This window comes from Mya arenaria, chromosome 5 (assembly GCF_026914265.1).
Source record: "Mya arenaria isolate MELC-2E11 chromosome 5, ASM2691426v1".
In the NCBI taxonomy this organism is placed as follows: domain Eukaryota; kingdom Metazoa; phylum Mollusca; class Bivalvia; order Myida; family Myidae; genus Mya; species Mya arenaria.
In genome coordinates, this window is record NC_069126.1 from 33,405,925 (window position 1) to 33,428,451 (window position 22,527).

The window sequence follows — 22,527 nt, forward strand, 5'->3', positions numbered from 1 at the left end:
TTTGATTGCTATTAACTTTACGTTATTAAAATGCAGAGGCGGATCAAGGATTTGAAGTTAGAGTATGCGAACTTTTGACGTACGCTTTCACTTGAACACTTTTAGATGGGCCACCCGTCAGATGCATCTCCAAGAACAGCAAGTCATTATAACTATCCTTATTATACCCTCTGTAATCCGTGTATCAGTGCTTATCCTTTATTCGTTATTATCCATGCTAAAACGTACTTCAGAAATTTCTTCAGACCGAAAAGTCGAAAACACAGCATGCATGGGACTCGTTCAAGTGCCATTAATTCCATATTTCAAAAAAAGCCATATACCTTAACTCGCGTAGTGTGCACCTTATATCACTGTAATTGCAAAATGAAATGTCAACCATTGAATATTTGGGTATCAGATAAAAAGAGTAACATCAAAAACTTCCACATCAAAATGTACTGAAACGAATGTTCCATTTGTTAAAATTAAGCAGAAATCATCATAACTCTATGATTTTAACCATCTGGAAATTAAAATCCTACTGAGAAGCTGTCCATGCTGCTGCTGTTTATGAAGTTCTCGATTATGGTTTCAAAATACAAAAAAAAGCAATATCAATTTTCATCCACTTAAGTATATGATGATAAACTATAATCTAATAAATTGCAGTGATAAATGATAATATGGGGCAATACGAGAATAAATGGATTTATAAAACTTGTCTTCCTGAAAACCACGGTATCGAAAGAGAACAAGTAAAAAGTTTAAAAAAAAACAAATGTTATGTGTAAGACAGCAATCATGCAATGCTGCGGCATTTATTGAATATGAAAGCTTCACATTATGATTTTGCTGTTTATCTCATTTATTTATTTTTCGTTTAAGGTAAAACGATACCTTAATCTCTAATGCAAGAGGTACTTTTTTAAATATGTTAATGGAGAACATAGTAACACTTTGAATTTTTAAACAGTAGTTGAATGAGCTTGGTTTTGCCTAGTTATGTACATGTGATCATGTAACGAATTAACACTTATAAGCAATATGCAACAATGATTTACACATGTAGAAACACATCAGTGGTTTATTAAATTAAAACAATTTTTGCGATTGGAAAGTATTTACTTTTAGTTAGTACTAATGCGTTAAAATATAACGTACTAAATTTTAATATTTCGAACACAACCTTAATATTTAAGACGAAGAATGCAGAAATATAAATTGAGAAGGAGTAGTAAATGTTATTTATTTTATTTGAATGTTCAAGAAATATTTACATCACTTTAAGTGAGTGTGTCCTCATTTAGGGACGTACGCAAAATATACACCCGGGTATTATATTTGACCAAATTTAACGCCAAGTTAAATGTTAACATAATAATGCTACTTAGATTTGTAACAAATAAAAGCATCACATAATAAGCTTCACTTAGATAATAATTTCAGATCTATTTCACATTTATATTTAACTAAATGTATCTTGTATGTTGGAAATGTTCAAATCGATTATGCTTATAAAACTTTGACTTGATTTTAATTTAGCAGTGGGGTATGATACTATATAATTATAACTCTTCATTAATAATGTTTTGGCAAAAAAATCTGATCTGTCGTAGCCCATAGCTAAAATCATACTTGATTACCTATTTCATAAGTGTCAGGAATTACGTCATGAATCACCGATACTCCATGGTTTCCTCTAACACGGACCTGAAATTAAAGACTCGAGTTAAGGCGTTAAAAAGCTCGTTCACATATTTTTGTTTCCCTGCCATTTAAAAATGCAAAAAATAATAGATTTATTCTGCTTATATATCTTTTGTTCACAAACTGGCATATGCTCGTGTATACAGAATTTTGTAAATCTAAGCTTTAATTAATTCGATTCTCGATGGCTTCATTTACGCCTTTTGTAAAATGAAGCCATTTTTTACCATATTTTTAAATCATTGTGCACAATAAATGTCTTTTTGAAACTCTTGAGGATATTTATCATTGTTTCCAAATTTTTGTTCTAGTGTTGCCGATAATCGATTATAATCCACAATTGATCGGAAAGGCCTACGTCGGCGACAAACGATAATAAAATTTGAACAAACGATTATAGAAACAAGGGACGTTACCCATACCGACTTCTGTTAAAGGATTAGTTTTGAACTTCTCATGTTTGTGGTTTAAAAGTGATTTTTAAAACATAATACCGTTTCCTTCTTACTGTGTTAGATTTTAGTTTTCTCATTTTTCTGAAAGGATATATTATTGTTAAACATATAAATTATTCAACTGCCTGTTGTATTTTTACCGACTGATTATTAAAGATAAATTGATATATTTTTGTGTTTATTTTACACATTTATACAAAACTAAATGTTAGACAAAGATAAGAGAGATGGTCTCATGTTCTGTAATATTAACTTGTAAACACTAAAATATAGTTGCGTTCTTAAAAAAATAATGTGTATTTTATACAGAGAAATGAACAAAGCATATTGTAACAAAATATTTGTGCTTGAAACTGGTGCATTGCTGGGTTATAAGCCGATTATAGAAAGTTTTTTTTTCTGTCCGACAACACAACTTTGTTAACAATGCACGTGTTATTAACGTTTCGATGTCTGACCCTATAAAACGTGAACAACCTAATTTAGGATGCACAATAGAGGCTGATGCAAATTAGTTTAGTTTTTTTCTGATTGAAATGCATTATTATGTATAACGCGGTTGACTGTTATGAAACAACATAGCATTTATATACAGGTAACAAATCCTTTAAGTATGTGACGTGTTTTATTTGACACTGACATGACAAACCATTCGCGAATTAATAAAGCCTTAACATGTGTGGAATAAGTTTTTTATTTGTAATCAAACATATGTGTTTTTGTTTTTTATCAATTACGTCAAGTGAGCTAAACATACTTATGCATTAAAATTGATCTGGACCAAACTATGCTTTGAATTCTAAGAATATAACAGGATCTACATGTGTGATATACCTGACCGGTATGCTTATAATGATGATGCTTATAATCGTTTTAGGATTAATGTTGTTGTTTTTAAAATACAGAAAGGCAGAAAACAACACTTCAGTTCGCTGAGTTAACAACTGTCTTCCAATATCTAAGCTTAATAACTGGAAAAAGTTTTGGATTAGATCTCGGACAACGCTTGAAGATGTTTTAAGATTTCCTTTTGAATTGTTGACGGCAATTTTCCTAAACAGTACACACAACACCTTTTTAGTGACACACAAACAGAATCAATTGAAACTAAATAGCATTTCTTTCTTTCTATGGTTTCAAAAAAAATATGTACCATTCGGTTCAATTTCGGCAGTACTGTGGATTAGTTTTGTGACGTTTTCTGTAAACTACTTAGTAGTCATTGTTTTGTTATGTCTAATTTTTGAATAGTTCATGTCTAATATTTCAAACAATGAATTCGTGGCGTTCCATTTCCATTTGAATACTATTCAGTCAGCAGTACATTTTTAACCATTGTGTTACAATTGTGATTATTGTTATGTTCTGTGACTTTTGACAGTTATGATTATTTCATATGCACAATTAGGATAGACAATCAGACTAAAGTGCAACCTTTTAAGATCAAATGATGCATCACAATAGGAGGGATTTCTAATCAGCCAATATGCAACAAAATATTTACAAGCAAGCTTTAACTTTAGCAAATGATACCAGTTCGGACAAGCATTGCATTATCTGGTCTTTATCTGCTATATGTTCGCAAAAGGCTTAGGATGTGTTTAGTGTCTAAATTGTTTATACAAAATTGTGGAAAAGCATAACTATCATGATGGCTGGTGTTTTGTATTTGACATGTATGATGTATAAGATATATTTACGGAGGAAAGGGCCCTACAGTATATAAAAGCTTTTTTCAACTCAGAATTTTCATTACAAAAGATTTTTGAAATGCGTTCTAGTATATAACTACAGGGATGTAACTATACGTTCATTAATACATTTGTTACTATGGTAGGGTCACAACTAAATGACATCTCATTTAATGTTTATTGGTAACTGTGTCAAATAACCCGCGTTTAGGCAACTACATTGAGCGCATGTAGAATAAAAAAATATTAAAACATATTGTCAGTTTCATAATAAAACGTTAAATAATATATTGCAATAAGATTGTGAAGCCCATACTAAATTCTTACCAGTTGACACATGCATTTAATATATCGGAAAACCAGCACATATCTTGCATTAATCGAGTGAATATTACTATCATCCAATATTGTGTTTCAAATGGTTGATAAGTTTATAACCTGTTTAAAATCATTTCCGTAAGCTGCATCTATGTTATTGATTATCAATAACAAATCAAATGAAGTGACCATTAATACAATGAAATTCAAGTTAAATATCCATTACAGTTAGCGAACTTTGTAAGGACAATAAATAAATAATAATTTTCAATTATGAATGTTAGCTTAATCGTTATCAATTTCACGAAATGCAGTTGAAATTATCCATCAGTTGAGCGTTAAAATGTCATTTTTGACCTGTTTATAACATTATTTTCACCTCATAAACCAAACTGTTATCATAATTTACAGTATGTAGGAATAATAAAATGTATTATTTTCAGTTTAGGCTTCCACATTAACCTTCTCAGAATAGACATTGTTTGTACGATCTATTAACAAAATGTGTATCACGTCGTACACAAAACAGACTTAAGTAAAGGGGTTGGAAATCCATTTTATAAATGATCGTTTTTCAACAAATACATATATTTCTGTTAAAAGAATACCAATATTATTACCATCTTATAAATGCAGATGTCAAAAACTACTCATCAGTGCTGGTATGTGTTTCTTTAGGACTAAATAATTTGCATAATTATGCTATATGAATAGATTAAATGTAAATCTGTTATATAATATATTTGAACTTGCCCAAATAGGCAAACTATAGTATTATATTGTTTTATCACTGATGCGGTGAAAGGGGCAACTCTTCATCGTCATCGGATTTTGAGGTTAATGGAAGTCCGGTGGACCGATACACAATAAATGAGTGTTTAGATACTTGACTCTAACAAAATTGTCGAATAACGAACCCCAATACCCGTTCGTTTTCCCCAGTCAGAAAAGGGTAATAACTCAGCAGTTGTCAAAGCCAGAGTTATGGTACTTGCCATACATGAACGCATTGGAAACATCCAAACTAGGAATATGATTATACCCGACGTTTTTGCTTCGAAAATACAAAAGCTAAATATTTTAATCTATCCAAAGCTTTGCATTTTCTGCCAACAAAAATTAACAAGATTTTCGATTGACATTGTTAAACTTATAAATCCAGCCTTAAAATCAAGATTTTCATTGATTCTACGTCACTGTTTCTACGTAACTGCATTATTTAACAAGAGCTGTCGTAAGACAGCGCGCTCGACTACGCCGCTTTGACTTAGAAGTGAATACAATAACGATGTAATAATACCAAGTTTGGTCTCTTCATGTTAAACCTAACTAAAATTATTCGTTATATATGGTGACTTTGATGCTGCCCTCCAGCCCGCTTGAATTGTTATGTTAATTAAACACGATTTGTAGAGAATAATTATATTCAAAACATCAAAAGTTCTTGTATAGGAATGTATAAGCGCGATGCAGATGTTTTATGATTTACCAAATACATTTTGTTTTTGATTGTTTGTTTTTTCTTCATAGAAGGCCACATTGTAAATATGATGTTGTTATGGTTGAACCTGTAATTATGTCACAATGTGTTTATACCTTCTCTAAATAAAGATATTATTATTATTATTATTATTATTATTATTATTATTATTATTATTATTATTATTATTTTATTATTAACAATGACGCAAGTCATTCAAATAATTTGATTTCCTATTATGAAAATGTGGTTAAGAATATACAAATATGCCTTTTAAAAAAAATCAAGGGCCATAATTTGTATTTAAGATTAAAATGGAGGTATGTTTCTTGCTGTAAGATGGTCCTTAACCCTCTTTATTCTTTCAATAGTCGAGCTGAAAATGCATATTAGCAAAAAATAAATATTAGCATTCAACCTTAGACTTTTTCGGAAGAACAAAGCATACTATTTACAAAATTCAATATTGGGAAAATTATCAATAGTTGAATTAAGCACATGCTTGACGGAATAATTGAAAGTATAAAACTATAAACCAGATACGTTTCCATCAATGTTAAATGAAAGAAACATACCGTACTATACTTATCTCTATAATTTACACTTCATCTACTTAAATATGCTTACACGTTTTTTTATTCTTTACACATCCGTATTAGTAATACTTTAATATCACATTTTAGTTCGTTATAACAAATGATTTATATACATTTGCGTGTAAAAGTTATGACAAGCTACATCATTAGCATTCTGAAACACTCCAAATAGTGAAAAACTGAATATAAGAAGCCTAAACAAAACTATTGATTACAACCCTCAACAAAAAAAAGTATTCGGGGTATAATTATAGAAGATGTCGTAAGACCACGGAAGATCATACATGAATAAGGTAACGTATCTGGGCTTTATATACGTCACAATATACAAGCTTAAGGAGCTGTTCAATCAAAAACTACAAACAATTTGAACATATATTTCCATTCAACAAAACAGAGTGTGAACGAAAATACAAATTTGCACTTCTTGCAGAAGTAACGTATTTAGTTATTCGTTTGCAATTTTCCAGAATTCCATGAAGATTAGGTGAACCTCCCTTTCCTCTTTCTCAAGGACCTTTGTCCCCCCGGTTAACTAGTGAAATGCCGCAACAAAGCACCCAACACCGAAGGAAATTGTGTATATATATAATTCATATTTAGTTTGAAGTCATTCAACTTACGGATTTAATAAAACCCTTCTTTTTTAAACATTGCGAGTTATGGTTGTCAATTATACTTTAATATAAATCGTAAATTATTTTTAACCTACTAAGTATACCTTTGTTGCCTTCGTCTTTTGTTGCTACAACATTTTTCCCAGCCGATATATATTATATACCTCAAATCATACATTCGGTACAGTGACACAATACCTGCGATTGCAACTGTTTTATACATTATTGAATTATTGGTAAATTTGTTTGTTGGTTGATTGACTGATTGATTGGTTGTTTGGTTTATTAATTGATTGATGGAATGATTAATTGGTTTATTGATATAATTTTTTTCGATTCATTTTACTTGTAGGCCAGATACTTTACTTCAATGACCAGATACGTTACTAACAAAACTCAAACGTAAGTTGTAAGACACGTCGCATGCACATTAAGATTGTTTGCAGGGCTAATTTCCTTTAAAACGATTGTTAACACCAACATCCTAAATGAGCCTGTATACATTATCATTACCGTTTTGTACAGACGCTGAATCTCTTGATCTGTAAGGTCCGTCCTTAGGTCCATACCGTTGTGAATGAAAAGTTTAACAAAGTCCACCCGGTTTTGTAGTATTGCCGAGATCATTACTTGATACAGTTCCTTCGTCTACAATGTATAAGATGCAACAGCCTCTTCAATGTATATTAAATACAAAGCTGTCCTTAATACATGTGAGATACAAATGCATTGTAATATATGTCTGATACAAATGCCTTGAAATGTCAATCAGATACAAAGGTCTTTTCCTTGGAAATTAAATTAATGTCAACGAAAATATTACAGGGTCTCGCACATCTTGTTAGTTATTTCAAAGAATATTAAAATAAAACATAACTTACACTCTTTAATAAGACTATTTTCATGCAACACATATCTGTTCTGGTATACGGGCTGTCTTTTGTTATCTTTACAAATTTGTCTAAATCAATTCTTTGTTAACATAACCTATATTTTTTTCTTACATAAAGACAAGACCTTACCGGCAATTTATTGCCATTGTTGATGATGACGCTCCTTGCCACATCAATTCTGTTCCAGCACAGGGCTAGCTTTAATTGGTCTTTCACTTGGTACGTGTTGCCTATAAAAAGTGAGAAACAGCATAAAATAGTTGACAATAATCGCTCAGATTATTTGCAAAAATTGCTATAAAGGGCGAGAAATACAGTTACAAAAATTAGCTTGAAATGGTAGGCAAAATAGGTAAAAATTATCGCAAATTGTCAGTATTAAGAAATTTCGCTGGAAATAGTGGAAAACATAGACAGAAATAGTGGGAAACATATAGCTAGAAGTAATTGAATATTGCTATAATGGAAAATATTACTAGAAAAGTTGAAAGTATAGGAAGAAAACGTAGGTAGTATAACAAAAAGTTAAGCCAGATATAGAGGAAAATAAATTCGAAAGTATAACAAAATACAAAAAAGTGAGAAACATATATGGGCGAATAAAGCAAAAAAATACTGTAAATGTATTTTAATACAGTTGGGAAAAAAAGCTAGAAATAGTTTGAAAAATATATTTAGAAAAAGGTTTGAAATATATTAAGAAATATAAGCATATGAAATAAATGCTGTGTAAATATTGAAATGTGTCTTAAACACTTAATGCTATGTTCATTTTAGTACAATTTAATTGTATTGTTAAGATCTTAAGCATTATAGTGAGACATGGTTTCCTAGAAAAGTTTTGCCCTCATTTATAAACACCACGTAATGAAAACATGACTGGTTAAACTTCTATTTTTCGCCAAGAGGAAACTAGAAACAGGATCTTTTTTGAAGAAAACCGTATTCAGTTAGGTTTTAAAATTCAATAAAGTATTTTCTGTCTTCAGGGGTAAAGGACATTTCGAAATGTACCTTTCGTTAGAACCTGGAAAATATCAATATCCTTAACACTGCCCGGCCCTTCCATGTCATACACGGAAATGAGCTCGTAATCAATGACGCAGGCACATTTGCGTTGCATCACCGTGTCGTTTTCGCCGAATTCCTCTTTTATCATATCCGCAACCGTCTGTTTCACAGATTCCTCGAGGTACCGACATATCCTGGTTATTATAAATAACTGACTCTCAATATGCAATAGTGCTATTATGTAGTTTATATAAATAACACTTATACAAACTTAAACAGGCTACGTATAGTCAGTAGCAACAGTTCAGTTGCCCGTAATAATAAGAAAAAAATATTTCTTGTTTATTTATTGCATTTTGTTCACTAAACGTCTAATTCAGTACTTCAAACATTACTTATTGTGCTTTTTTCCAGCAGGGTCCGTTTCTTCAATTTCCATTTCCTCTGCATTGAGATAAGCGTACGCGAGGATATCCGCTACCCCGCCAGAGTTCTTCACAACGATAATGGGCGTGTTGTTTTCTATCGCTTGATGAATAGTTTCTAGCGTGTCAGAATCACCCGCCAGAACTAGCAGAATTTTAGGCACTGATTCGGCATCTACAATACAGTTCATTAAATATATATCCCGCCTTTGGCATTTGAAAGACCCACTACCAAACTATCTAAGTTTAACAACTGACTTCCTTCTCTGGCTGCAATAATGTCTTTATTTCTCAACTTGAGACTTACATAAAAAGGGCAGTGACACACGATACTCAATAAACCGAGGCAACTGCCTACTAGGAAACAGGAGAACTACAACCAAAGGCAATTGATTAAATATTTTCCGTTTCTCAATGCGTTACTATGTTGGGCGGATTTTCAGTTTAGGCGAAAATTAAAACTTACGCCGGTGGAAGGCAAACAATCAAAGCTAAAATATCGGGTGTTTTTCGTCTTCTGTAGTTTCCAAATACAGGTCATATTCTAAATGCAATATGTATGATTTCCCGAATCACAAAAAAAATCCCAAATACGTTTTCCATCCCGAAATTCTGTATATGTTGAATCACATTTTAATCCTTCGTTCACTTATTCAATTATTACTTTTTTAATTTCACTTAAACTGTGCACGCAAACACGTTTAAACCCCAGAAAATTTACATTTGACTGACCGTTCAAATCCGGTATTTAACAATCCTTGATTAACACCACTAGTTGCAGTTACATATTATATATGTAGTGAGTTGTTTGCGGAGTTTTGTGCCATTTTTCCATGTTTCTGGTTTGAGATTGTTTGTTTTGATGTTCTGTGTCTTTTGCGTTGACCCTGTGTCATTAAAAGTGGGGTTAATGTTAAATTTCCGACTTCTGTACTTGTTTCTGTAGTTTTTTATATTTGTTTTATTAAAGGTGAACTGAATCGTTATTTTTATTTCTTAATGTTATCACTTGTCTCTACTTAACATGTTCAGGTTGGATATACCAAGCGTAAATTTCGTTTCAACGGTCTACCGTAACCACGGAATTGCAGTCTCTGTTATGCCCATTCTATTGTTGCTAGATGAATTAATGTCCTTGAAATTGGTGGACACTTTGTTGTCTCCCTTTGTTTTAGGTGCGCATGTCCAGCGAGTAACACAATGCACTTCACCATTTACCACAATACATTGCTTTAATTTCCCGCAAAATGCTGGATACTTATGGGTTTCTGATATCGCCAACATATTGATGTAAGAATTAAACCAACAAAATCTACGGAGTCGGTTTGAATAGCCATACAACATTTGTTTTTTTCTGAAGTCAGCACGTATCATTGCAATAATTATAAACGCGTTATTTCCCTTGAATGAAAATTAGCCATGTATAATGGAGGCAACACAACTATCTGAAACCGTCAATGACAGACAGTCAGTGGCACAAAATAAAGTAGCGATAATGACATGAAGACGATCTGTTTGTTGAAGCAGCTAGTTGAAACGGATTGAATTATCAAACACATTTTGCAGTGCCATTCAACTATGATTCTTGAGAGGACTTGGGCAGATTGAAACTACATCATTTGAGTTTTTTTAATACAAGGAATTTGAAACAACTAGCATTCCATAATATAGCTTTACATTTGGCTGTTTTAATTCAGCATTTTAAATGGAATGCTGTGTTGTTGTCATCTACTAAGGAAGATAAAATTGTGAGTGCTAAAACGTGAGTGATATGAAATATAATTTATCAAAGAATGATCTCCACCATAATACACCAGGTCCTGGGATTAGTGGGGACTTTGGCTTTCGCGTAGACAAAACCAGCGCATTACCACGCCCACCTGGATGTAAAAACACGGCCAATTTCCCCGGCTATCCCTGGTAAAACAACCGGACCTGGGGGGGGGGGCGTGGTGACATTTGACTGGTGCATAACACTAACAGTAAATCTGTGCCCAATGATGACATCGAACCTATGATTACCAAAACACTAAAACAGCACTCTAACCGATGCCTCATGTTGGTTAGGGATTAACCTAAAACTTAACCCCTCAACGTTTTTATCTTAAGACCGATCAAGACGCCTTTGCATTTAGTATCAAAGTAAACCTTGGATAAAAAGTGCATCTGGTGTTGGCTCTAACCAAAATACTCAAAAGCCAGCATAGAACTCATAACTAACTGAGCTTACCAGGCCGCTGATTTCCCAAATTCAATGTACAGTACAAAATAGGCAACTATCAATTCATTGCTGAATTTTCATCCCCCACGACACTCTTTTTTTCGCCGCCCCTTAGAAAAAATGACTAGTGTACCGGTATGTATATGCAAATCGTTTCAGTATTGCCTAGGAACTTAGTTTATTCTTCGATGTTAAACGTTTACTTGTAAAAAAGAAGAATTGTTATGATCTTGACTGTGGTTTGTCTAGAAACTCATGTTTATGGTTCCTTAATCATTAATCTAATGAACAATAAAATACCCTCATTTTAAGATGCACTTTTACTCCCAAATACAATTTACCAAAATTAATGCAAATGTTTTGATAAACCAAAAAAGGATGAATAAATGTCAACAATAGTGGTTTTTATTAAGGATACAGAGATTAATCTTAAAGAAAGGTGCAGAAAACATGATACATCTACCTTATGAGACTATAGTAGATCACACTAATTATTTTTAAGCATTCCCCAATCAGTTAATATATTTGTGTTTTCAGCTATTAAATACACGGTTACTATATTGTTATCAGTTGTTAATATTTTCCATAAATACACTAGTTAGTAAGAAGTTAAAGGCTTATCATTCAAAATTTATATATGTTATACATGTGTATGTATTAAATTTGAATAAGAGTGTCACTTTAAGACACTGGATGAAAATCTAGCAATTAATTTATATTGGCCAAAAAGAGACTTTGAGATTTTAAAGACTGCCATTCGATATTTTATATACAACACCGGTTAAATTTTATTTACGTCATACTCACTTATTTTGCCTATTTATTTTTAGTATGTTGTAATATAAATCTGTAAACACACCATTGAGCTACAGTCAAACACCTTTAGCCCCCATTATCACATGACATCATGATTTCACAATTTTAGAAACCCCATTAAAGGGAGTGATATATCAAAAAATAATAAAACAAATTAAAACAAGAAATACTGAAAGAAATCATGAATCAACAACTTTGAGTTTGTGGACAGTTCATTTCATAATTTTGGTTGAAAATGAGATTCAGTGACTTTACTAGAATTTTTATTATTTACAGTCATCAAAAGGCTGTTCATCCTAGCTAAAAAGCTTTAGATCCTTCAAATTAAAGTGAAATTTTTAATAGAGACTTTATTCAGTATTTGACGCTGGGAGGCATAATTTTGGGGAAAACAAATTTGGGTCCTCGCTCAGAAATAAAATGTGTTTGATTAAAAGCGTTGACAATGGGGTTTGTTTAACAATTTGTAGTCATTATGGTGTTTTTTGGGCATATTTTATTACACTTTTTCTGATTTATTGAAATAAAAATTGATCTGGGGTGGAATTTTAAATGCATGAAATTTCAATTTTTGAACTTAAATAAGAAAATCTGCGATCTTTTTTTGGTCAGCAATCTTATATTACTAGCTTCTATGCATTTTTGCATAAATTGGCTTGTTCCAAGAAAAAAAAGAACAGTTCTTTACATGTTCAATTTGTGAGAGTGCAGCTTTAAGACAAACGCCATATCATTCCAATTTTTTGTTGTACAGCTGACTGAAAAATCTCAAGTTTTTTCTGAACAGAAACAATCAGCTGCTATAAACAAAATGCGTACAAAGAGTGAAATGGACAATGTCTGTATTCTGTCAGTCCCAAATTTTGACATATATTTTTTTTATTGAAAAGTATACACTTTAATGTCTGTTGCAATCACAATGTAATTATTATTAAAATTTTCAATTTCTTCATTGTCTTGATCATTGAAAACAAAAGAAAAATCTTTTTTGAAAATTTTAAAAATAAAATGCTTGTTTTTTATGCATTTTATGTTGTAATGAATAAAAATGCATATATTAAATAGAGAATTTAAAAACGTGTGTATAATTTTAAAAATACTAATACAAACATGGCATTAAGATACTGTTTCACTTTTGCTTATATAAATATAAGTTGACTCTTTTAAAAAATATAATAATAATAATGTTTCATGACCAATTTAATGAATGTTTTCTATGCTATTCGGAAGAACTAAAATAAAAGTTTAAGGGCAATAAAACTGTATGCTGTATGTAAAGTTTGTGTTAGGGGGAACTTCATTTTCACGTAGATGTAATGACCTTCTGTTTCATTTATGATTGTATTGGTGAAATATTCTGTATTCAGCATTTGCTGTTTTGTTTTATTATACTGCTGTTTTCATCCTTTAACTGAAATATTATAGGACTTAAAATATAAGGTTAAACTCTAAATCAAATTGGAAATATATTGGAGTAATGGAAATTAATTACAAGCAATATCTTGCAAATCAGTACTAATTCTACTGCTGTTATGATCGCCTATAATGATCCTGATGATACGATGATACGGCCGGGATCATTTCAGGCGCTCATAACAGCAGTAGAATTAGTCAAAGAGACCTATGTATGGCGATATTTTGGCGATAGTGTGTATAAATTTAATTGAATTCCTGCTACAATTTGGAATAACAGAGATTGATGTCATTCCGATGTAAAAGTGATTATCCTTTGCGCAGAACGCAGTGATATGTTTAGGATTGGTATATTAGCTATAAAATTCATGTCTAAACTGGACGTTTACCGTTTTCATGACGAAGTGTGTTTGGGAAAGTTTCATCTCTTGTCAATTATATTACCTTAGTGGATTTTTAGTTTTATAGATTGTTGAAATATTGAAATATTGAAATATCGTCGACAAATCATGATTAATAGTTGTACTGTGTCCCATGAAGTGATAAACAGCCCATAAAATGTAATATTTTTCACTTTCAGTATCAATACTTTTTTTACCCAGCTGAGGCCAGAGACAACTAAGTAAGCCAGCTATTGGATCTGCATCATACATTCAGGTCTCTGTATGTTTGACTTTGTTAACTTTCAAATTACAATCGTCATTGGAATACTTCGAAAGATTAATCAGAATCCATATGTTTTACTCGTTATTTTGGTGATCAACCATGTAAGTGGACTAGAAACCTCGGAAAGTACATGTTATTTACTGAATTATCGCGGAAGTTGATATGTCGATTGCATTCTTTATCAAAACCGAGAGGCAGTAACCAGGAACGCAACCACGCACATATAGCAACGCCAAGGGAAGCAAGTCAGTCGATTTTTTCGAAAAATTCGGATCAGGGGGTAGTTTTTAACAAATCTACCAGCTTATGAAAATAATTAATACTCAATAATATCTTATATAAAACTTGAAAATTATCATATCGCTATGTAATATTTAAGTGTAAAATATCAGTTCAGCTTTGCTTTAAAGAAACTTGGCATTGAAATTCAAAAATTGATGCAAAGCTCAGTATTATTTCTAAGTTTAGTTAGAGTGGTTTTCCAAAAAAAGATGGAAATGAAACTAATAAAAAATACATTTTGTTTACCCGTCCTAGAATTGAATATGGCATTTTTCTCCACCAGTTCTGCAGTGTCTACGATGACAAAATGGGAGTGATTCGGGTCTAGAATATCTTTTTTCGGCTGCCGTAGTCAATATATAGAAAAAGAAGTGAAATAATGTTTAGTAGTAAATACAATAATACACACAAAATTAACAAGCAAATAATGAAATGCATTTGCGCAAGAAATGTCTTAACATTTGATAAATCTGATTGCTTTACTGCGAATCGCAACCTCTTGGCATTCATTGGAAACTTCGTTCATACAAATCGTTAAATCGTGAAATTTTGACTTATAAGCATCACAATCAACCCAGTTGTATCTTAATAAAACATTTCTTAATTTTAAAAGATGATTAAACATATGTGTATATCAGAGCAACAATGAAATATAAATAAAATCAGATGGAAATACTTACCGTAAACCTTAAAGGTCAATGTAGTAATTAAGATTTAATCTCGAACGAGATATTGAAGATTTCATAAATAGCACATGTATACTCGCACAACGAAAATGAAATCAGCTAATAACAGCATATTATAGAAAATGCTAGTTTTGTAGCATATACACAAAAAATAAAAACGAGTCATGAAAGCGAAATTTTAAGACAAAATAAAAACAGGTAGAACAACATTATAACCTCTTCATCGATGCGATCCTTTTTATTCACCAAACATTCAGGCGGCGCTATTCCAATGGAGACGACTTCTTTCCCCGTAATCATACAAGCCTTTACAGCGTCACCGACATGCTTCATTACTCCTGTGTTTGTGCCGCCTGATACGATCCAGGCACCTAGAAATTACAATTGAAATTTGAAAAAGCTTTTATTCTGGCTTAAATAAAACGTTGTTTTTGTTATTTAAGTTTATAAATTGCATAGGTTTTTCAACAAGAATATTTTTACTTTATATTTTGCTTATCAATAAATGTGTTCCGATGTTGCAGGGTACGGGCCTTAAAAACAGCTAAACCTCACCAAGCGGGTTTGACACAAAGTTGACTAAATTTAGAATTAAACTGCTAATTTCTAAAGTTTAAGCATGAAAATTTGCTTTAATTGCCTTCATAAACATATCTCTATCTTAGACAATAACAACTGAAATAATCAAAAATATGGAACAGAAATTCCAATATGTTGTGTAGAATTATAATGACAGTTTAGGACAATCAAAAGAATTGTAACCTGTTATAAGTAAAGTCTTTATGAGCCCGTGTCGGAGTGTGTCCTGGAAGCGTTTGCTCATATGGACATTTTTAGCGCTCCCTGTCACGGATATAAGGAGCGTGGGCATATCGAGCTCAAAGACGTTCATCAGTAGTTCAATCATGCCCGACATATTTGTGTCCCCAACTATTCTTACATACTTCAATGCAATAAAACAAAATTATTGGCAGGGAATAATTCAAAACTTATAAGATTATTTGTCGCGCATAAGGTTCCAGTCGATTAACACACTTATGTTCTTTGATACCCAAAACATTTGAGTTCGAATTCTGGCCTCACTGGTAAATTTATTATAAAGCATATCGATCATTAAGGACACATTTAATGGAAAATTAAATAAATATATATATATATATATATATAATGTATAGTGTTATATATATAAATAAAATGTACTAGGCCGTTTCTTTACTTTTCCGTGGGTGTTCAAATGGAATGGTAGCAACAGTTAAAGTTTTTGAAAAAAATCCGATTGATAAAACAAAAAATCTCAAAATAATAAAGCCGAACCAATATCTAAGTCTGAACAGGTTTTGACACTGATTTATCAAGAAATTCACTGAAATTTTGGTACATATTTTCGCTCCTTTTTACTGTAAAAATAACTGAAAAAATACCAAATACTATATATGTGAATAGAGTCATTAAACTATGTATATACAATTTCATTTGAATACTTTACACAGGTATAACTAAGATTAAAGTGTACTTTCAAAAACCCTAGACAAGTTGTATAAACCATTTTAATTAAATACAGTTACCTTCTTCACCGTTTGACCATAGAGGCCAAACTTTATTACCCCTTCCTCAACGTTAACCTCCTGAGCCTTTTCGCTGTTTTTGCTTAAGATAGATAAGCCGCAGCAGCAACGCTTCTTTGTGTTCCTGAAACAGTTATCTGACATATGCAAAAATGTAGCATCCTTGAGGCTTTGTCAAAGACCAGTTTGTACAAAATAATTTGGAGTTTAAAAATACCAGTCGAATAAGGCTAAAGCAGGGTTGATCTTATACACTTTCATTACAAACTATTGGACCAAATTATCGAGCAAACAAAGTATTCCCGTATTTCAGGTTATAAAAGGCGCACTGTATTCATTCGGGAGATTTGTCATAAAATTTTAGGCTTCACCAAGTTGGTGTTTCGTTCCGTGGATTTACCGCCCCTTTTTTTTAAAAAAAGACCAAAAAGACAACATTTTAAGAAAAAAATGCCTTTCACTTGAGTGTCAACTGTTTGTCAATATGATAAATATATAAATAATAGAAATAGACGCTAATTCAAGATGTGTACTATTATTGGAGTATTTTTACTTAAAAACTTATTTTAAGTTACAATCATGATTATGAATGTCACAACTTGAATTTGACCAGATGACGCCGTTGATGTAGAACAGCCTTACTCCCACACGCATATGTTTAAAATTAGGTATGAAATGATGTTGTAAAGTAATGTTTGATCAAACACTGACAAAAACAAATGTCTTGGACAAATAGCTGTCCAAAAATTGCAATCAGTATCAAAAGGAATATTGGTAACGTAAGCCTATTGTGTTGTCTGTTTTAATTTAAAACGTGATATGGGATGGATGAAACAACCCTTGACCATAATAATTTGAACATACTGTTTACTTTGCTTCTTGTATGCTATTTTCTTTACAGTGATTTTCAAACCGACATTAAACCAAAACGTTTAAATATATATCGGCTCAAAATTTGTTAATGATTCCTATTAAGACATGCTACTATGTCATTTTTAGATATAAAAACAATGGTCTAAGTGTCTAAATACAGATGCAGTGATTCAGGTGGTAACGTTGTTTCAATCCTTTCCAAAAAGTATGCTTATTGTTGTTTATGATTAAAAATAAACCATTGTATTGAAAATGTTATAAATATCTTAAGAAATTTATTGTATCTATGTATGTGCTCATTTAAACCTTTGCTTAAACATTATCCCAATATTAAATAGAGGTTAAGTTCCAGATAGTGTTTAAATGGTGGATTAAAATCTTGTTAATATTGATTATAAGGGAATCATTTTTGCATGCTCCATTTTTGTTTTTGCAAACCATACATACAACATAATATTGAATTATTGTGGCCGTAGCCCAATTGTGTTTTGATAGAAACATATGCATTTGCATGTATTTTATATTTTAAATTAAGTTGTGTTTAGTCAAACAAGGACCATAATCATACAAGTATTACTACCAGAGTTGGGGCCATTCATTTACGTGTATTGTTTCTTCTGGCAACACGTATTGTATCATGTTTCATTTGAGTATCTTGAACGGTATTTGAGAAATGGCCACTTACAGACAGAACAGCTTATTAAAAGATACGCACTTCGCATTGTGGTCCTCGGAACTGTTGTTCCATTTGATGTCCTCCGAAAACTGAAAATACACAAGATTACACTGTATTATACTAGTTATTACAATATGCTACTAGTATTGTATATACTAGTTTATCTAAGCTCAACTCACATGGCTCGGGTATGGGCCAAACTTGCGGAGATATTTCATCAGAGATGGTCAAAGTTATCTATTGCAATAAACAGTCATGTTCTAGTTTTGATTGACGAAATAAAATCCCTTTATTGGTCAATTGAACGGTTTAATCACATCAATTGTAATGTTCATTGATTTGTCGCTCAAATAGTATAACAACTGACCTCAGTAATTACCTACTTATTATTGAACGAATTAATATATCGACTCCAAGTCCCGTGTTGATTTGAGCAGGAGTATCATGTTACATGTGAAAACCTCCATTGTTTGAACAGTTATGAATATTTAAAAAATGGTTCTTTGTCTGCATGTCAATGGAGAAAACAGCAATGAGCAAATAGCATTTGCTCAGTTATATTTCTTGCAAAAACAGTACTCGGACTTCATATTGAGAGTACAAAAGAATGTTCCTTTGTTGGGACTTGACCACAAGACCTCTTTTTAAATACATCTAATAAACAGTTATACCATACGGATATGTAATACAAATGAAATAACATCTTATAATGCAGTACTATAATAATAAAATTGAGTAATGCAATAAAACCCACTTTAAAACATTATACTACCAAACAGTATCAATGAAAATAAAATATTCATGAAAACACAAGTTAACGTGCAACTATTGAAAATTGAGTGTTACCATGCAATCTTGTTGCATTCTAACAATTCAAAAGATATTACCGTCCAATATTCCCAACGTTCTTCTGAATCGGAATCGGATTCGTCAGAATCATCTAAATGAGCATGAGCTCTTTTTGCAGTATTAGCATGTATTTCATTTTGATTTGACATGTTATGATTTTCTCTCCGCTAGGATGGCCCTTGTATCAATTCCATGTTCTGCAGTTCAAACATTGCACAGGGTTACAATGCATTATACTAATAATTACTAGTGGTACATCTATCAATGTATATACTAATTGAACTCACATGGCACGGATGTGAGCAAAACTTGCGGAGATTGTTCGCCGAAGATGGTCAATGTTATCTATTGCAATAAACAGCCATGTTCTATTATTGATTGACGATATATAATTCCTTTATTTGTCAATTGAACGGTTTAATGGCAACACTTAAAATATTTATTGATATGTCGCTCAATTGGCATAACGACTGCCCTCAGTCCTTACCTACTTATTATTTAACAAAATAACATATGGAATCCAATTCTTCGTGTTTGTTTGTCCTGGATTAGCATGCTATAAGTGAATATCTCTAATGGTTAAACAGTTATAAAATACTGGAGACAGGGTTCTTCGTCGTCATACCAATGGAAAGGAGAACTATGAGCAGATTAGATTTACTCAGTTACATTGAGTTGAAATCAGTAAGAAAAGAATGTTCCCCTGGTGGTACTCGAACAAAATACATATTCTAAATTATTCTGATAAACAGTTATACCATCCGGATAAGCACGACACCTGAAAACTAGATTTTACGATGCACTACTTTGATAAGTACAATAAATTTATTTGATTACAATTTACTTTAAATCATAACAAAACCACACAGGACCCAATGAAATGAAACGATTTTGAAAACACAAGTAGCCATTCAAAACGGTTAAAATACAATGTTGCAATGCAATATGGTAGCAATAAAAAATACACAGTATGTGACCGTATTGTTTTCCAGAAATGAGTTCTTAAGTTGGTGAATCCTCAACTTCACATCTCACCTCACTATCGCTTTCACTATCATCGATAAAGCGTAATGTTTCAATTTCAATGCTCGTCACATTAAATGATCCATCCTGTCTCTCAAAGAAGCTTTATATTGTCTTAAACATCTTTCTGAGACCTTATACCATCAAAATAAACTTCATTGGACTTATCTGCAGATTATTTAAATTGAATTTCTGAACGAGTTACTAAGACACAGAAGTAAAAAAAATAATATAAGAATCCTTTTGTGAAATATAGCTTTATATATTGCACATGCACTTTTGAACTTTAAACCCCAATTGAAACAAGATTGTAGCCTTAATTTATTATATAAGCGATGCATACATATTTAATCTAGCGAACAAGCGCAAGTGTATTTTCGAATGGCCAGTTATTAAATTGACCGGAAAGAATATAATTGCACAAAACATACTTAATTTCGTTACTTCATAGAAAAACAAAATGTAATAAATAAAGTTTCTATGAAATACGACGGGATAAAGATTACAAATTCCATGCATACTGAAACATAATGTAACCCTCCTATATTTGGAAATTATTTAGTTACTAGGCGGTGTAAACCAATCGTTTCATATTTAAAGGGCATCTGTGACCGGAGCCGTATAAATTATATAGTTACGTGATGCAGACATATTAAGAAAACAAGCGAACAAGAGCAAGTGGATGTCATAGAATAGACCATAAAGATATTTGCAAAATACTTTAATAAAACGATGAACAGTTATACGATGGTTGATATGTCAACTTCGCATTTCCTAAAAACGTGTGTAAAAACATAATATGTTGAACTTCAAACTTATGCAAACAACATTTTTTTAAACTAAACAAATAAGCTGTATGAAAACAAAATCGCGTGAATTAAATATGGAATTGCTAATATCTCATTATATACATTTAATTCATGCGTAATTGAATAAAACCATTTTAAAGGCAAACGAAATTAAGACCGAATTTAAAACAAAAGTGAAAATATGCAAACTATTTGACAAAAACATTCCAAAATTTCATTTGAGGCTTTGAAGTGGCCATACTTATTCTCCTGTAATAAAAACCATTTATACGCTTAAATAATTGCAGAGTCCATAGTTTATTGGTACTGGTCAAATCTGTCCATTCATGCATACCAATTCAAGGTATTGCGTATTTGACAAAAAATATCTAGCTGTATTAAAGGAAACAACAACTCAGGAAAAGACGTTTGGTGGTCTTTTACCTAAACCATTAGTTAGAATTTGTGTTTTATCCAGTTCCATAGACAGACGACACCCTAAGTCTGATGAAGCCGGCTCAAAGAGTTAGTTGTTTATTTTGGTCCAGAGTTTCTGTAATTAACTCGCGATGGCAAAAATTAAATGCTCATTTGAAATTATCATTATACATGTAGAAAGGCATTGACAGTACCAAAAAGCTACTTGTAAGTCGGCGGTATTGAATATAATTTCTTAAACAATTATGCCAATCTAAAGACCAACATTCTAAAATCGCTACACAAGTAAATTTAAAGGATTATATTACACGTACTTTTGCGACGGCATTAGAACATACCGAGATGCAATTTGACTTTTTAGAAGATGATGAGCATACTCACAATTACTTCAAAAGATGACGCTGACAATATTTAAAACAAATTCATAGTTAATGCATCATTTACGATACTTTTATGGTGAATTACGCTATAGAAAGATTGAAAAATAAGCAAAGACTATTTCTACGGAAGTACATTCAAAACAAAATAGTTCATGCATTTGAGTATTCCCTTATTGAACATGGTACAAACCTTTAATGTATTATTTTAGATGATAAAATAGTGTACATGTTGTTTCAAAGAATCGTTTCACTCGTATGCAATGTATTTGGATACCAAGATCAAGCAAAAATTGCCGTACACCAAATGTTTCATTAAACAATGTATAAATCTAGAAATATACTGTAGGCTTATTTAAGAACATTGTAGTGTAAAAAACTGTTTGATCTTTAGTATTACGGATTTAGATCCCCCTCAAAGATTAAGTTTCAACCAAACATATACTATAACGTCCGTGACCCAGATTTTCATATCATTTACCTTAAAATAATGCAACATTATATCGTAAAGTGAAAAAGACTTGTTTTATCATCGGTAGTATAGCCTTTAAATTATGACCATGTCCTATTTAACACAAACTATTTGCATTTTATTTAAATTAACGTTCTCAGTTACTAGTAACTCGTCCAAAAATACCACAGATGCAAATTAACGTGACTTACATCTTGATGAAAAATG

At 31.7% G+C, this 22,527-nt stretch overlaps 1 protein-coding gene across 4 annotated transcripts in view; it reads right to left on the reverse strand.

Annotated features, from left to right (window-relative positions):
* Positions 1–22,527, reverse strand: part of LOC128234763 (transient receptor potential cation channel subfamily M member-like 2) — a 50,873-nt gene that overhangs the window by 17,275 nt on the left and 11,071 nt on the right. For 3 of the 4 annotated variants that reach the window (XR_008261029.1, XM_052949262.1, XM_052949261.1), the window contains exons 2-11: positions 18,383–18,462; positions 16,825–16,948; positions 16,022–16,202; positions 15,476–15,630; positions 14,820–14,916; positions 9,146–9,350; positions 8,754–8,944; positions 7,869–7,969; positions 7,360–7,494; positions 1,626–1,692 (exon numbers count right to left, since the gene is read on the reverse strand). Coding sequence is in view for 3 of the 4 variants with exons in the window: in XM_052949262.1 (XP_052805222.1) it covers positions 1,626–1,692; positions 7,360–7,494; positions 7,869–7,969; positions 8,754–8,944; positions 9,146–9,350; positions 14,820–14,916; positions 15,476–15,630; positions 16,022–16,202; positions 16,825–16,948; positions 18,383–18,462 (1,336 nt within the window). In the remaining variant the exon portion in view is untranslated. The remainder of the gene's footprint in view (positions 1–1,625; positions 1,693–7,359; positions 7,495–7,868; positions 7,970–8,753; positions 8,945–9,145; positions 9,351–14,819; positions 14,917–15,475; positions 15,631–16,021; positions 16,203–16,824; positions 16,949–18,382; positions 18,463–22,527) is intronic. The other variant, XM_052949263.1, reaches the window with a different exon arrangement.